Source organism: Sceloporus occidentalis, unplaced genomic scaffold (genome assembly GCF_023333645.1).
Source record: "Sceloporus occidentalis isolate IW3139 unplaced genomic scaffold, rSceOcc1.0.p SCAF_63, whole genome shotgun sequence".
In the NCBI taxonomy this organism is placed as follows: Eukaryota; Metazoa; Chordata; class Lepidosauria; order Squamata; family Phrynosomatidae; genus Sceloporus; species Sceloporus occidentalis.
In genome coordinates this window covers 1,721,809-1,740,240 of record NW_028317043.1, presented here as the reverse complement: position 1 = coordinate 1,740,240, position 18,432 = coordinate 1,721,809, and the positions used below count along the sequence as shown (strand labels likewise).

The following is an 18,432-nucleotide window of genomic DNA, read 5'->3' as shown; positions in this document are numbered from 1 at the left end:
TAATAACCAGATATATACAATTATACATTGCGTAATATATCAATATTTACTTTTTTTTTTTAGTTTAGTCTTGCGAAATCTAAAAACTTATGGAGGACAAAAGGAGATCACACCGGCAGCTTCTCATACATGGAAAAACACTGCAGGTTGGCAGGGTACCCGCTATATTTAAGGGGGTTGCTGCATTTGGCCTGATCAAGGGCAGGGCAAAGCTAACGGGACACAACTGGTGCTTTTCACACGGGTATAATCCCTGCTTGAATATAGTTGACAATTCTGAATCTCTTCACCGCCACCTAAGTCATGGTTTTTCTATAGGGTTGATTACTGGAAACACATTCACCAGCGTTAGTGAATCACTAAAATCTCTGCTCAAGAGAAAACCGGCCATCGCCAAACATTGTGAAATTAGAATCAGCTTCTCCGTTTCGTGAAGGCATCTGCGAGATCTTGGATAACAAAGCTGGGACTTCCTAACGGTGAATCGCTGGAGGGCGACGCGCATGATTTTGGGATAACGGGAGAGCGGAGAGGATCTGCTCCGATGGGTGAATACAGTGCGTGATTCTCAAGCATTAAAAGAGTAACATTCCACTCAAACATAATAAGGACATTAGTAAAGGGCTTTGTTTCCTACAAGAGAACATTTAATGGATTGTGTTATATATCCCAAAGCTACAACGTTCGCATGGATGTTGTGGGACACCTGGAATGCTTTAGGCAGCAGCCTGGATTTCATTATCCCCCCAATAGGAAAACACCTTAAGGAACCAATGAGTGGGGTGGCTGTCTTGTATGCCACTTTCTGATTGGCTTAGCCATTAAAGGTAATTGAGGGAAGGAAATAAGCGGTTCATTAAAAACTTTCCTCCAGCCTTATCTTTGCTGCTTGGAGCACGTTAGAAGAGATACGTTCATCCTGCTGTAACGGACATCCAGGAAATTAAACATTTCTGTCTATAGTACAGCCAAAATATGAAATGTCCGTTCTCCACGGGGAAAAACCCTCTAAGCTAGGAAGTTTAAAAAATTGAGTTATTTTCTTTTTACAATAAATAAGGACCCAAAGATGACACCAGGTGCTATTTCTCCCCACCATTCAATATAGCAAAGCATAGGGTTTAGAGCACCTAACCCCCAACATGGTGCCGTTTGGGTAGAATGATTCATGTAGGAAGTATCAGGTCTGCATGGCTTATGGTAAACGTGATGGGTGAGAGCGCCAACAATCTTGGATATGGACAGTTGCAGATAAATATTTAATACTGATAAAAATTATAAATACATAAGAATGTGCATTTGTAGCCATTTATCGATTTCAGGTTTGCATTAGAGTATAAAATTATTTGCCAAACACAGCCCTCCTCAGAGGCTAACGATGGAAAACAAAACTAAAACCGTCTGGGTAAAGAGACCTCAAGGTCTTAGTCAATTACTTTTATTCAAGCGTCCTCCTTTGCAACCGTGAAAACCCCCTGTATTGAGTCTCTAGCCTGACCGATGCGCACCCTTCGTGATTTATCATTCCTGGAAACGTAAGGTTTTAACCCGGTCATTAACCAAGGAAGCCTATTTGGCGAAACGCGTCGGATTCTTTTGAAATCAATTGTTAGAAATAGATATTCTTATGTATCATTGGTTCACCTATTTAATATCTTATATTGTATATTTTTAGCAGTATTAACCATTTATTCTGGTGTTAGAAGCTTCTTTCGCCACTTTTCTAATGGTGCGCAGCTATACCAAATTCCTTCCACACGTCTTACGGGCAGTGGTTTGGATCCGTGGGATTCACAGAACATTTTGTAGGAGGATTGTATTTCGGAAAAAAAAGCAAGTGGAAATTTAAATTATAAAAGTGAAACAATAAAAAAAGTGTCAGAAGAGAACGGAATAAGGTATCCATCACTTCTGCATTTTTGCAGACAACCTCAAAAGCCGATGGGAGGCTGCGAACTTGGTCAATAAAGACAGAAAATAAAACAAAAGACAAAAGTTGACTCCGGCATCACTAAGCTGCCATGTTCTCTTCTTCCTTCTTGAGACAGCAAAAAAGGCTGGTTTCAAAATAGACATTTTTAAATGCCCGAATCACAAAAAACAGGTGATTTGGGCATTGATGCACCCATTAGAGCGTCTGCCAGGAGCTAGGGGTGGGTAGCAGACTATTTGCTGCTTGATGGAGTTTGGAATGAAATGATTCTTTCAGGACAATAGTCCGAGGACGGCAGGAACGTGAATGGAGGAAGGAGAGAGAGATGGTTTCACACCCGCGCTTCTAAAGCCAGAATCCATGGCTGCGGCTGCACAGTCCTATTAGTGTTTAGATGGGAAAGCGTATGGACCAGCGGATTCTGTTTTCTTATTTACGATGCAGAAAAAGGTAACTATGATACGCTGGGCGCGTTGTGTTGGCATGTAATAAACACGAGGAGACACGTTTACAGAAGTCATGATACATGTGGAAAGCTTAGCCTAGAAAATGCTTTTCAAGAAGCAGCTAAGTTCCCGCAGCGAGGTCTTTTACCGCTGGTCTGCTTACATCCCAGATCCTCGGCAATAACGCGCGCCGAGTGTATGTACACAAGAGTAAGCGCGCATGATCATCATAACATGATGTTTACAGCCCGACATAAATAACATACCTGTATAAGAAACCAATCTTACGTGTATAACAACGGGGCAGACAATTTCCTATGGAGGCTTAAATTAAAGCTTCTTATGGTGGAATCAACATCCCCTCTTTTTCTACGTTACCCTATAAAGAGTATCAGCTTCAACTAAAGGTCCCCTATTAGGATCGGGGAACGTTCGTAACAGGAAGACTTTACCGGTAGGTCAGTTCTGGAATAAATCTCATGTTCTTTGATAAAGTTACATATTCTAAACAATTACGCAGGCAGAAAAAAGCTAGACAGCATAAAATAGGTAGTTTTAATAAATTAGCTAAATAAGGTGATATAGGGCAGCTTTTTTTTTTATTTTAATTTTTTTTTTATACAATGACACAATCGTTGGCCTGGAAAAAAAAAATCCACAGTCTGTGCCTCAACGGGAGGGAATAGAGGAATTAAATATTAGAAAATAACAATGTCAGATAATCTCCCAGAACAGGACATTTATTACTCCTGTCAAATCAATAAAAATAAGCTTAAAACAAAATTGCTTTGTCCTCCTTGGCAATCACACGTGATTGTAATCTCGAAGAACACTTTAGTGGGAACTTAAAGGTTTGTGCGAACTGAGTGGGAGTATTTACAGCGAGTGCTTTTATATTTTTACCTATTTTCAGTTTTTATATATATATATATATATATGTTGTTAGAAACTTGAACAGCAAACGTCGCAGATTTTTGCCTTAATCCAAGGGAATAGAAAATACAATTAAATCATAGAAGGAAAATATTAAAAATTGATTTGTCTCCACGAGCAACACAATTTCTTGGAGGAAAACTTTAAAGTACCAAAACAAACAAAAAAATAAAACCTAATGCCAACCAATACAGCATTTACAGGAGTCCAGCAAACAGAAAGCTCTGTGATCCAGCTGTAGGTATACCGGACCCCAAAAGAGTGCCGAGTACATGGCTGGTTGTGCAATGATACATATAGGAGACATGGAAAACTGGAGATAACTGTTAATGGTGGGATAACTGATGAAAGATACAGATACATCAACTTCCAACTCTACGGGGATATATATATATATATATATATATATACACGTTTTGAACAATGTACGGCATGAACCTTGCCAAGAGCAGTGAAACAACTTTACTGTTAAATGGTTCCCTTCTATATTCCCCCGTTCTAGATTTCATTGCCGCGGGCTCGCTCCCTAGAACATCCTAAAAAACTTTAATGCTTTTGCTTGAAAGTTCCGTTCCACCTACCTCTGCTGAATCTAAAACACTTCTAACTAAATGCACCATTAGAAACACCATTCCTAATGCCTTTCCAGAATAATTATTTTAATCACGTCAATTTTTTTTAGCTCATTTGGACATTGTAGCGGGGAACGCTTAATTGTCATGTGACACAAAAGCAGACGCCAATAGAAAAGTTTTTTTGGGGAGAATATCTTTTTAGAGGCTATCAGGTCGTCTCTCAGACGGAAGAGTAAAATGACAGATCAGCGAAGACTTATTTGATTAAAATGCACTTAATATTTTGTCTGGGAGGAACAGCACCTTAAAATACGTAGGATGAGCCGGTAGCTTGGAGGCGTTTAAACGAAGAAAAAGGCATATTTAGGATTGTTACACTCTGCGGAGGCGCCCTTAAATGATCAGACTCCACTTGGGAGGAAGGCAGACAGCACAGGAGCATCCAGATTCTATTAACGGAGAGATTCACAAAAGAAAAATGATTATCTACTTCCTGGCGTGAAGATAAAAAAGGCAATAGCTGCAAATTAAATAGGTTTGGAGAGGAACCGTAATAAACATATAGCGGAGCTAACCATAGGAAGCTATAAACTACTGCTATTGTTTGGGGGAAGAAACGTCAATTTTCAGTCTAAGCCTTCCCAGACTCATCGTAAAGAAAAGCCTTTGAAAAGCTGCCCCTCGGGGTAACATTGTGCAAATCTCCAATTAAAGCTAGCCACGAGCGTGCGGAGCGAGCAGCGGCGTCGTGTGGCAATCTGTGTTTACCTATATGGATCCCCAGAGTTGTGTTGGATATTTGGCGTCGGCTGGTGAGAACGAGCCGGGGAAAACAGAGGCAACTATACTAATTAGGTCAAGAGAAAGAGAGAAGCCGTCGAAAAACAAAAAAAAAAGCCAATTACATCTGAATCCATCTCCTGAAAATCTCCGGTTAAAACATCCTTTTCCAGAACAAAATCATTAAGAGGCTTTTTTTAAAACATACAGAAATTTTCTGTCTTTTGCACAAACTGTAGATGTAAGACGGGCTGGAAAATAAGGGTCCATTATCCACGAGTCACATCTGCCCTACGCCCCGTCCTTCGGTTTTGCCATTTTCACATAAAAAGATACAGATGGCATATAGGAGACCTTCTTCATGCTTTAACTCTTCAGCCGATAAACGGTTTCATTTACCCACCACGGACATTCTAATTTTAGGTTATGTCAATGGAACGGTTTAGGAAGTTTTATCCATTGAGCTTCCCAAGTGGCCACAAAGACCAGCGACATTCGTCTCCTTTCATGGAAGGTAATCAACACAAAGGGGGGGCAAAAGCTGAAAAGTGGTCTTATCACCTCGGCAACCAATGGAACGATTCCGCGGATTTAAGTTGCCATTTTTCAAACTTTGCACCAGAATCACTTTTTGAACATTACCTTCAAAGAATGTTCAAGTACAGGAAGTTATGTTGTCCACAGCAACATCTTTGTTACAGAACAAGGACTGGAATCACGTATGTTTCTTTATGTTCTACACACGTGTAAACGTGCTTTGGAGGGAAGGTTCGTCTAGGGAATGCATGCAGCACTCGGGACACACGTGGGGTTAAGTACGCAGAGCCACTGCTCACTGCGTTATCGCTGGCGGATCGCAGCCTTTCCTACACCGTGTAGGTAATCAGGCCCTAAATTCAGAAGGAGGGAGCCCTGTGCTTATCGGCTTCATGTGACTGTAAGCAGAACGCTCACGTGACAAACTAGCAATATTCACTCAATCAATACTTTATTTATAGACTTTAAAAATCAATAAGAAAATACACAAGTTACAAGTCATTACAAAAGATTTAAGTAAACTGAATGGTGGTAAAGCAGGGGCCTTGAGACCACAGCAGCTACAGGAATTAAGGATTTATTCTGGTCGGTGCCTACCTGTCTTCAGGTGGAGGCTTTGGGTTTCTTGGTTTCTTCACTTGAGCATAGAGTGCTTCAATTTGCTTTCCATCTCTTGGACTCTGGGGTCTGGAGTGCAAGCTCACATTGACGCTATTTGCGATGCTGTCGTAGAGGCCGGTCCCTGCGTACGCTGGGTCGTCCAGCGAGTAATCCGGAATCTCCGCATAGTCCTTTTCTCTCGCCTGCCTTTCCCTGAACTCTCGTGTTTTTGCTTGAATTCTGTAAAACAAAGGAAATAAAACATGAAAATGATAAAATCATATTTATTACTAAAAGAATAAATGTATCCAAAACCCCAGGAAACAAACCTAATTACAATACATATATTATAGATTTATATCAGCTGACCAATATATAGTGTTATTCATCTGTGCATTGTAAAGCTTTGTTAGTACATATACAACGCGTAGATGAATAATACGATATTTCCGTTAGCTAAAATATATTGCAATATTTATATATCCTGTGATATAATGCAATAGCCTCATGCCACTCCTGCACATATTGAGAGGGTGGTAAATGGAAGAGCCTCCCAGCAGAAGTGGTAAAGGCTAATACAGTAAGGGGATTTAAACACACACGGGACAGGCATATGGCTCCTGAACCTAAGTACTGGTTAAGGTTTGAGTCTTCACAAATTAGATTTTTAGCCGCCTTTCCTGGGGTAAATGGTTACGTTTTAATATTTTTACACATATGATGCCACAAGATTATACAATCATCAGACTGCTACACAGCGAAGCCACTGCGTGATTTACCATATATTGGAACGTTTACATTTCTGAGGCCAACGCCACCAAGAAGAGCTTCATAGAACATCATTGACACCCCGGGCATGTTTCTCTGCTTTGAACTTTTGTGATTGAGCAAAGACCCCAAAAGAAAGATCCCCCCCGCCCCCCGTGTTCCAGACACGCTGCTCACTACATTGCTAGATTTCAAATGCATGTAACCGCCTTCAAAAGAGGAAAAAAATGTCAAGCCTGATGGACGGTGATTACCCAGTACATCCAGGTGCCGGGCTGATGGGCCATTACAGCGCGCTGCTGGGCCGTTCCACCAGAAAGAGAAACCCAATGCAATTATGAGCTCTGCCGAAACGGAATGTATGGATCGCGAGACGGATATTTTGACAGCCTTCAATTTGCACGCGCACGACTCGGTACACAGAACACATTCATTCCACTCTGAATCCACCTTAGCGGCGCTCAGAAAGAATACGTTAAAGGCGGTATGGAGGTGGTGGACACACACGGCGACCACTTGAAAAATAGCTTTCTAAACATTTTTCCAGTTTCTGGAAAGATATGCAGTCAGCAAATTGTAAAGGGATGCTTGTTTGTCGTGTCATATCAAAATGTACGGCCCCATAGGACCGGGGTCATATATTAAAATGTACGGCCCCATAGGACCGGGGTCATATATTAAAATGTACGGCCCCATAGGACCAGGGTCATATATTAAAATGTACGGCCCCATAGGACCGGGGTCATATATTAAAATGTACGGCCTGTGACAGTGTAAACCCCAGGGAGATGCTTAGTGTGGCATTTGGGTACAGGTGCTATCCAGATCATAAATATGGGTCCCTGGGGTGGAGCAATTGGAGAGCAGGGTGGGCCAATTCTCCGTTTCCCCATGCTGTGGAAATTCCATTCCGGGTTTTCCAGGAGGCAAAAAATCTGCAGGATCCGGTCCGGGATTCCTATGGGGCCGGCGTCAGGCACAGGTGCTGGACATTAAAAACCCCTAAAGCCTGAAACTCAGGGAGACTTTTGGGGGAAGAGGAAGTTCCCTGCACTCCCAGGGCAAGGAGAGGCCCTGAAGAAGACAATCCCTGAGCCAAGTGAGGCAATACCTGCCTGGACATTTTGTGTGCTGTCTGGGGGAGGTTTTCCAGAGCCAGGCGTAGCTGGGTCTGGCTGGGAGGTTGAGTCAGTGGGTGATTAGGCTGGGAGGTTGAGGTAGTGGGTGATTAGGCTGGGAGGTTGAGGTAGTGGGTGATTAGGCTGGTCAGTCTGGACCAGCATAGTTCAGTTAGAGAGGGCTCCAATTGGGAGCTAGGTTTTCTTTTTATGATTTGGGGTTTCAGCAATTAAATATAAAGATCTGTTTTGTTACAAGCTGGTGTTTCCGAGACTGATTGCCCTAGAGGACTGTGCTTAGGACCCCTAAAAGTGACATGTATGGCCCTCCTGCTACAGGGTTTGTCACATATCCTCCCCACCCTGCTCTCCAATTGCTCCACCCCAGGGACCCATATTTATGATCTGGATAGCACCTGTACCTAAATGCCACACTAAGCATCTCCCTGGGGTTTACACTGTCACAGGCCCTATAGGACCGGTGGGTCATATATTAAAATGTACGGCCCCATAGGACCGGGGTCATATATTAAAATGTACGGCCCCATAGGACCGGGGTCATATATTAAAATGTACGGCCCCATAGGACCGGGGTCATATATTAAAATGTACGGCCCTATAGGACCGGTGGGTCATATATTAAAATGTACGGCCCCATAGGACCGGGGGCACTTTCAGGATCTATCGGTTCCACCTCACAGTGGGAGACATGCAGACAGACCGGGGGCTTTTTAATATCTCTCATTTGTCCCCCACTTTATTTAATAAAACATAAAAGTTGGCGTTTTACTCTTATATAGTTACTATTTTCCGCGCAGTTCTCAGGGAATCATTTATTATTAGTTTGTATCAAAAAGGATCCCACTGGCAGTAACGTTTGTAACAGACAGTGTGGGAATATCGGGAATAAAAGCGTTCAGACCAGTTGTGAAACTCTCTTTTAGATACATGTTGGGGTATATCGTGTTTGCATCAGAAGAAGCCGGGAATCTCGAGAAAATTCTAAGATAAACGGAAGTCTTCTGATGTCCTGCCGGTGAACGCCTCAAACGTAACTCGATATACTGGTATGGAGCATCCTGAACATCCCATCCATTGCTGTTTTTCTATGAATTAGTAACATCTGTCGTGTTTTATTACTTTTTTATAGCTATTTTAAATGGGGGGGGGCTGTAATAAAGGGAAGGCAGGGCGGGCTCATGGCTCCCAGCGCTGTGTAAGGGGAAGAGGTCACAAGAATGAACCTGCTTTGGAGTCAGAGAGACTCACAAGATCCTACAGAGAACGCGAACGCTATGTTTATTTAATCTTCTATCATACAGAAGAGCCGTACATAAAGAATTCAGTCTGGTGTTTGGAAAAAGTCCAATCGGCTGTTGGCGTAGCTCCATTTTCAAACGGGTCAGTATATGGCTCTATCCTGTATCAATAACACATCGAGTCGAGGCATTGTCTATCAACATGGGATCATAATGAGTAATCGCGTAACACTTAAGGCGTTAAAAGAATCCACTGGTGCAGACGATTACCTGGCAAAGGGGCAAATCTTGATGAATGAGCTTGGTGGCAAAAAGTGGCAGACCTAGCATTACAATTCCCCGTGCTGATGTCATCTCCGTTAGGCTGCCTGAACCAATCAGCAGCTTAATAGGGCAGAGATGTGTGAAAGATGTTCTGCCGCGGCTGTGTAAGTTGGTGGCACTGTATACAGCTACAGCCGTTTCAATCTTATCTCACCTGTCCAGGTAAACGCAAGAACTGCAGCCAGCACGGACGCGACACGCTTAAAAGAGTCAAGACTAAAAGGATTAGGTGGGGAGTGTTGATAATACACAATGAAAAGCCAGGCGAGCTAGATGGGAGTCGCAGTTCACAGCGACGGCCGGGAATTATTGCGCCATAAGGTCATGTCTCGTCAGTAAAAGCCGTTACACAACCCGTGATGAACCGAGAGCAAAACCGTCAAAAGCAAATAAAACATTTTGGTTTCCTGTCTAAAAATATTGTGGTCTCCAGAGGACTCGATAATCGCGTCCGGTGAATGCCCGGCCGCTCGCCCCTCCGGCACAGGACAGAAGGAGGGCTCCAGATGGCTGGAGGGGAAAGAGGACACCGCTGTATTCTCTTACTGCGCCGCGAGGTCACCTGCTGCTTCATACGGGAGGAATATGGAAAACACGGACAGACCGGAGACGGCGAGCCGTACAAACAGAGCAAATAAAAGGCATTTTCCTCTTTCATTTTACATCACGACGGATTCAAAAGGGAAATTTAGGGTTAATGATACAGTTGTGGCTCAAGCTGAGGGACCACCATACTGCAAGACCCCAGTCACCTCCTCACCCCCTGCCCATAACGTCCGGAGAGTTTATCTACATAACCTCCTACAGCTAAAATTCTCGTAAGAAAATCTCTCGCCAGTACCCGGAGCGCTGCGGACAGAACCAGAGACCCCATCTCCAGGGGGAAGAGAGTTTAGAGAAGGGCTACCAGAACGGTAAATGCTTTGCAGAATTAAACCGATCAGGAAAGAGTAAGGAAACGCCATGTGTCCGGCTTGGGGGAAAGAGGCTGTAATGTAACGAAGCTTCACAGAGAGAGGCGGATACGTGGAACAGCCTTCCATCAGAAGTGGTAGCGGTTATTACAGTGGGGTTATTCAAATACTGGATAGACATAAAGCTATTGTGTCTATGGGAATGAATAAGGTTTGAGTCTTTAAATCAGCGGTTAGACTAGATCAGCCAGATGTTCCGTATCTAATGTACCTCTGTAGCCAGAAACACATGAATATACAGTATTAAGCGCATTATCATTATTTATTGTTTTGTATGGCTCCACCATATTCTGCGGTGCTGTACAATAGGTAATGACAGGTGATATGAATCATTAACGACCTTGGAAGAGTTATCGATGAGTCTAGGGAAGGCATTTCAAAGAGATCTGGAAGAATTCTGGAAAATCCACAACCACCCTTTCAGGAAAATATCCTGAACGAAGAAATAATGTGAGGTGCGGGGATGATAATAAGAGGTTCATTTCTTTCCCGCTGTCACTAAATCCACATTAGTAGTCTCTTTCAGCTTGACACAAATTAATGATTTGAATGCGAGACACTTGTCACAGCATTCACTAGCCTTTCTCCTAATTAAAATGGATGGAGCTTTGTGATCAGGAAACACCGGAGTTCATTCTTTTTCCAGCTCCCTGGCGTTCCGCTCCCATTCATTAGAGGCTTGATTCGGAGAGCGGCTCTCGGCTCCCGCGATGTTGGGTACAAATGAAGATCGGCTGACAGTCCCTCGTGACATATGGAGAAACGTTACAATCCCCCGGGGGTGTCGTATGATTGAGCCCTCTACAAATGTTCAGCTGTGGATCATTTTAATTACTGCGTCGTACAAATGGATTCATTACAAGACATTGTGATTACAGCTTGGCCTGTTCTTTCTTTAATGCCAGAGGCCAGGAACCCACCCATCTAATAACTACTTTTCAGACGAAGTCCCCTGCGACAAGCAAACCAAAGAACTTGGTGAAATCTCTACACGGCAGAAGAGTTTCTGTAAAGGGTTATGGAAAACTCTGATTTTAACTTTTTTTCCTGCAGGGCTGAGAAATGTATCATCACGGGAACCTGTCGCTCATCCCTGGAGAGCTTGGAACACGCTACGCGAGTACAGGTGCCGCGCGGGTTCAAATCCAGGAACAAAAATAATGAGGAACTAATGAGGAGCAGCCGGTTCCCATACCGGGGAAGGCATCCTGCGGCTGGGATCAGGGGAGGCAGGAAGTTGGCGGAGGGCAGACAGGAATGGGAGGGACCTGGGCAGGAAGTGAGTGCTGCTCTAGTTTGGAGGAAATTATATACTAACCGGAGAAGCAGAGACTCCTAGTGAAACCCCAGCAAGTTCTCAGTGCACCAGTACGAAAACGTGTAAAGAATTTAAAATGAATAAAAAAATATATATAATAAAAATGGGGTTATTCTTCTTTTAAGGCTGGTCACAGAAACGTATGCGAGAGGCCCTCCCACCCGGTGCCTTAAATTGCCTCGTGATCTTAAGGGAAGATTAGTAAATGGGTTCCTCAATAGCTCCAGAGGAGAATAGAGCGAGAATTCCCGCTCTCGTTTTAAATAATAAATATGTATACGTGAAAAGGCCAATTATTCAATCAATGGCAAGCAGTGCGATCATTAATATGTTTGCCCAGTCCCCAATCAATACGAACAGGCCCTACGAGCGTTTAAGTAAAATACGTTTGCAAGCAAATTATTGTTATCAGAATGATGATCCCGGGGAACCGCTCTTTTTTTTTTTTTTCTATAAAATGGTGAGTTTAATTGATTTTTTTAATGGACCATTTGCTTGTTCTTTCGGCCCCCACAGGATTTTTTGTTTGATGCGGCGCACACACACGCTGTAAATTCATTATGCCAACCCATTTCCCAGAAGTATTACATCATTAAAGAAATAAAGCTCCAACAAGAGTGGAAATATACATTAAAGGGGCGATTCTAAATGAGAACCTTGTTATATGTTTATATAGAGAGAGAATTTGCTTCCCACGCTGCAGCTTAAGTAGAATTAGAAGGAAGCCTCCGCGTACGCGGACAGTGTGGTTATACTTATTAGCACTTTACGTCGGCGGCTGAATATGCCGGGCATATCCTTAAAACTATATTAACACTTTCATTACATTATTCTTCATACACAGTAATCTGTACCAAAGGGAATAAAGGCGATGGCGCCGTGTTGTTGAGGACCCTTTGGCTGAACCCAATAATTTATTAAAGTGTTCACTATACATATTGAGTTGGGTGTCGGGAGCGTCGTCTTCTTGTTTCTAGATGTTCGGCAGTCTGGACGGAGTCTGATACCGCACACCTCCGTTCTTGTATTAAGCGGGATGCAGACCACAGTTTCTATATGTGATTATCTGTCTGCACGCCTATCCAGCTAGGAAGTTTCCAACCGTCTACATTAACGATGAGTTTATTTTTATTTTATTGATGAAGGGCCGAGCCAGCTCGGGAACATTTCTGAGTGTCTGCTTATTAAAGCCCAGGTTTCAAAGCACTATCCTCAGGCACTGTCTCGGAGGGAACCCCCGGTGTATCTCCCCACATCAGACCCCCAACCAACTCAGACTGAAAACGTTTTATAGCTTCCAGTCTCTCTTTGGGACCTTATTCCTTCTAACCGTTTTTCCTCCCCTGATGTCCCTCCTTTCTAGGAGCGCAGAAGGTTTGCTGGGTATAAGTATCACGACTCTACAGCCCGTAACGTGCGTAAGAACAGCCCAAGAAAATGTGTTTGATGGAGATACAGTATTCAGGGATATTTTCTGCATCTATTTCAGTCTGTGAATAATAGTGTTCTTTAGAATATAGTATTACTAAGAGTTTAAGTCTCTAAAAATATAACAGTGATTGTATCCAGTGGTTATTTGCAAATATGTTTATGTCGGCAGTATATCTGAATACAATGCAGTCGAAAAAGCAACATCCAACACATAACAGCAATTAGGCAGAAAGAGAATTTGCTGAATACTCGGCCAAGTTCCGGCAGCGAGCATCCAAGTTTCATGAATACCCCATATCCCTGCTGTAAGTGGGGCACTTAAACGCGCCAAATACCTACATTTTAGTTTTCTATACCGATTCATCCAAAATTACAATACATTTAAAAACACAAAAGCCTTTTTTTCGCATCCAATTCCCATTAAACCTCCTACAATGGGCAAGCGGATTATCTGACTCTGTACCCCATACTTACTTTAATTAGAAAATTCTAAGAGAAATAGGAGCGTATCTGTCCTGTACAGAAACTTTAATTAAAGTGATAACCTTCAAGGTTTTCTACCTCTCACGGAATGTACCGGGTCACGCAGAGCTCAATGTCAAATCTCCATATAAAGTTTCTATTGCACCATGAATTTTATGCACTAAACTTTTCAAAGCCAGTCCCTACGTCAGAAGTGGCGAATCTAAAGCAAAGGGGCAAAATAAATGAGATTTTATATAATAATTTTTTTTAAAAAGCATGTCGGATGCAATCAATGAAACACTACAGAGCGCATTCAGCACACAACATTCCACTGGGCCAGAACAGCTTTGTTATAAATATTTTTTATTATAATACATAATATATATTTATTAAAAACGAAATACTAAAATAGAATTATTTACCGTATTGGCTCGGATATAGGCCGCCCCCGTATATAGGCCACACCCTAAAAGTTTGGTGCTTTTTTTAAAGAAAGGTTTTTTCTTTAAAAAAGCACCAAAAAAGCATGCTGCCACTCTGTCTCCCCCCCCCCGAGATATGCTGCCACCCCCCCCGAGATATGCTGCTACTGTCCTCCCCCCCGAGATATGCTGCCACTCCCCCCCGAGATATGCTGCCACTGTTCTCCCCCCCGAGATATGCTGCCACTGTTCTCCCCCCCGAGATATGCTACCACTGTCCCCCCCCCCCGAGATATGCTGCCACTGTCCTCCTCCTCCCCCCCTCGAGATATGCTGCCACTCTGCCCCCCCCCCCGATTTACCAGAGCAGACTCCCGGGTGTCTTTGCGGGGCCGGCGGGGGACATCTACGCAATACGCGTATACAACTTCCGGTGCCGGCACTCAGCGTATACGCGTATTGTGTAGATGTCCCCCGCCGGCCCCGCAAGACACCCGGGAGTCTGCTCTGGTAAGTCTTGGGGGCAGAGGTAAAACGCATCGTGCGGACGGTCACCGGCTGCGGCGATGCGGGTAAACAACCTCCGCTGCTGGTGACCGTCCGCACGATGCGCTTAGACAACCTCCCGTGCCGGCACCCCCCCGTGGAAAGTGCTGGCAGGGGAGGCTGTCTAAGCGTATCAGAGTAGGATGCAGGTCCCCTGCACCGCTGCGGGGGATCTGTATTCTAACCCCGCTGCCTGCCCGGCGCCCAGGACTCCATGTCCCGGGCGTCAGACCCCGAATATAGGCCGCACCCCCACTTTAAAGACTTAAAGTGGGGGGAAAAAGTGCGACCTATATTCGAGCCAATACGGTATATTTTCAATATAACAAAGTAATAGTTATGATATATATATATATATATATATGTTTTTATTATTATTAGGGGACTATTTTGGATTTGATTTTAGGTGTTGGATGAACACATACCTTTAATTATAGAAAAATATATATTTCCACTAAATGTGATTAAGCTTGAATAAGTAGCAACATAAAAAATCATTTTAAAAATGAAAAACCCTCTCAATTACTGAACTGGTTTGTCTGGTCTCCCATCTTAATGTCAGGTTATCTGCACAGTATCTGTCAAACAAAGACCCGCACATTTACTGGTGAGATTAATCCCCAAAGAGCACATCGCTGGAGAAGGGAAAATGGCCAAATGCCAGGCTTAATTTCACTTATTGATTTACACATCTCAATATGGAACATAATTTATGATTTCGGAAAGAGGAACAAAGCAGACGTCAGACGAGACAAGGGCCCTTTCAGTAACGGGAAAGCGATGTTTAAAAAGCCCATCATTGTGCGGAGATGAGTGCTACGCTGGGGCTTCCAGCTATAAGACGCAGCTATGGCTAAAACGTAGTTGTCCAGACAAGTATTAACAAGTCATTATTTGATTGCTGTTTGGCTAACTTAATACTCAACACGAGACAAATCAACTTCAGATGACAATGGAAACTTGTATGACAAACATGCGCAGCTTAACGTGTAATCCCATAACAGCTATAAACCCAGAGAACTTTGCACCGCTGGCACTTTATATTTTATGATATTTATTTTCTTTGTACACATGACAATTCAGTAAATACAACAGATTAATGATGTTCCTCAGTAGGATGGGAACATTTACTCGCCTAAACCAGCTGAGGCTGATGAGAGTTGGACTACAGGTGGCACATTATCAGGGTGCTGATTGGCATGATAGATCTGACAAGCTGAGGCCATAGAACCCCCCAGTAAAGTCAGCCTCTATCCAAACAAATACATGACAATTACTGCCCAGACCCTGGCAGACGTTTCGGAAAAGCCCCAAACACAGCAGCGGGGCAAAAAGCTCAATGAATGCCGTGATCGTACCTGGGAGCTTCCCAGGGTGGGCTGACAGGGGTTATTTCACTCCTGTGGCTCAGAGGAGGCTGTAAGGGGGTGTGGACACAACTAAAGGGAGGGGCTATTCAGAGCAAGGGGCAGGGCTATCACTAGGGCGTGGGCAAACAGCACACCCTCACCCAAAGCCCAGTCCATTCCCATGTGCTAAGGCAATTCACATCGTATTATAAATATATATATACACACACAATCATACACACACACACCAACCCACATAATTATCCACACACACACAGGACTATTCCAACATCTAGCCTTTTCGGTTGCCAAAACCCCACGAGTGTTGCCCAGCTGTCTGTATATTGAGAGTATGCTGGCGGTGCAGCGGATGAAGGCTACCTCTCCTGCTCTTGTCTCATGCGTATCCGCTCAGCGTCTGAAGGGTGGGCTTCTTGCATTTTCAGTTTCCATGATTCCCTGTGTTCAATCTTGTCATCTTTTCGATGTTTGCCAAACCTGTCAAGAACAAAGGAATTCTAAAACCGCTCTGCGAAATGAAAAGGCGACAACATGTGACTGCGGTGCAAACCTTAAGCCGCGCCGCTAATCAGGTGTCGCTGTCGCCTCCTCCGAAGAGGATCGCTATTGTTGTCGCCATGTAGTCAGAAGACAGCTGCCGGTTATGAGTCGCATGTAGCTGGTCTTGCATGCAGAGACACTCTGTTTATTAGTAACACGGTAAACTAAACCTCTCATGCACATTTACATGTTAGTAGAACATGCTGTAAAGCTTAAGCGACCAGCTGAGCTACCACATATACATGTATGTATTGATATATAGCGCCATCATATTCCGCAGCGTGTACAACAGGCAAAGAGTAGGGCACGATCACAATCTGGATTTACAGTAACAAAAGGTGTGAGCATTTTCGAAGCGATTAAGAGCTTCATGTTATATTTTAACCCCTTAAGAACAACTGGTTGTCGTTAAACCCATAAAAAACAATGCATTGTGAGCTCGTACATGTACAGGCTTTGTCATGAAGGGGTTAAGACTTCATAACTCACAATGAAGAAGCACCATAATGTTTTGATTGCTTCTTGTGCCCTGAATGCTGTTAACGGCGAGCCCAGAGATTAAGGAAAGACACCCCTTTGGCTTCTCTGCCACATCCTTCCCGAAACTTGAACAGAACACAATACAATATTTCTCAAGCGCCATCACATAAAAGGAAGGAATTGTTCGCAGGAAGGACCGATCACGATCAGCTCAGGAGATTCCCAAATGTCTCCATAAACGTATCTCTATATATATAAATATATAATGTGACGGCAGGTAAGAACCATTTACCCATCTAGTCTGCCTGATGTAAAGACCTTAACCAGTCGTCGGTCTTAGATTCAGGATATATAAATGCCCATGCCAGGTATGTTTATTTCCCTTAATGTATTAACTTCTACCTCTTCTGCTGGGAGGCCACTTACCTACTACCCTCTCAGTAAAGTTAAACATCTAAGCCTTTGACCCTCTAGCTTTAGATTATTACCTCTTGTTCAAACACTTCTCCTCCTTTGAAATCAACTTCTTATACTTCATTAAATCCCTTTGGCATCAGACAATTTCTCATATGCCCTTTTGAATTTATGACAAAAAACACACAATAAATGATGCTGATCCTTGTTTTGAAGATCTAGAAAATTAGATATGATGCAGGAGGGCACCGTTTGTATTAACTAAAGTAATAAAAAAAAATATACAAAAGTGTCCAAAAACGGGATTTCGGCTTTGAGGTCTCCATTTCATTATATCCAGCCGGCACTACATGGGTTAACATTGACGGTCTGAATTTAAGACGCAACAAAAAACAAATAAAATCTCAATTTAATCTCTTAAATGGGCTAAACTTGCCGCGTTACTGATGAGATCACTGTAGCCTGCCAAATTACCTACGGATTTCATTAGTACGGCGAGCTATTGAAGAAACATCCATTAGTTGATTAATGAGGAAAAACAGAAACTGATTAAGACATAAAAGTTCCGTAGTGTTAAACAGGGTATGAATGGAAGAAATAGGCGAGAATATATATTTATATATACACATACACACACATATACCGTATAATGCGCATCAGCTTAATTTATTGGCTAGTCAGTGCACATTCTCGCTGTGATATTATAAACAGCAGCTGTTTAAATAATAAGCCATTGTTTAGCAGAAAAATAAGGACGTGATATCACCCAAGGAAGTATGTTTTTTCCCACTCTTTGTCTACTAAGAAAAAGCATTTCAGCTGAAAGCTAAGGGGTTAAATCGCAATACAGAAGTGCATCTCCAAAATAATTCTGATTCATCAAACATTCAATTATTATATTGGCATTAATCACATGGCTATCCCCCCGGCACGCAGCGCTCTCTTCTTGCCCACATCGCGATGTTAAAGCTTAAGTCCAGATAGTGGCCCCGCCCCAACCCCCCCCCCAAAAAATTAATTCAAGACTTTTTATATGACAATAAATTCTTTGGTGTTCGACGCCAGTCACCGTTAATAGAGGAATCTTAAAGGAACAGCAGCCCCTGCAGGTCACGGAAACCCATACAGTCCAGTAAGGTGTAGACATATTGATTTGGGTGAAATCCATGTCTAGGAGTCAATACATATAATTAAGAGAG

The 18,432-nt window shown here is 43.1% G+C and overlaps 1 protein-coding gene across 9 annotated transcripts in view; it reads right to left on the bottom strand.

Moving 5' to 3' along the window:
- LOC149287177 (partitioning defective 3 homolog) overlaps positions 1–18,432 on the bottom strand; it is a 238,965-nt gene that overhangs the window by 52,206 nt on the left and 168,327 nt on the right. For 6 of the 9 annotated variants that reach the window (XM_089493130.1, XM_089493131.1, XM_089493132.1 and 3 more), the window contains 2 exons: positions 16,160–16,276; positions 5,802–6,044 (listed from right to left, as the gene is read on the bottom strand). In XM_089493130.1, coding sequence (XP_089349256.1) covers positions 5,802–6,044; positions 16,160–16,276 — 360 coding nt within the window. The remainder of the gene's footprint in view (positions 1–5,801; positions 6,045–16,159; positions 16,277–18,432) is intronic. The other 3 variants (XM_089493135.1, XM_089493137.1, XM_089493139.1) reach the window with 1 other exon arrangement.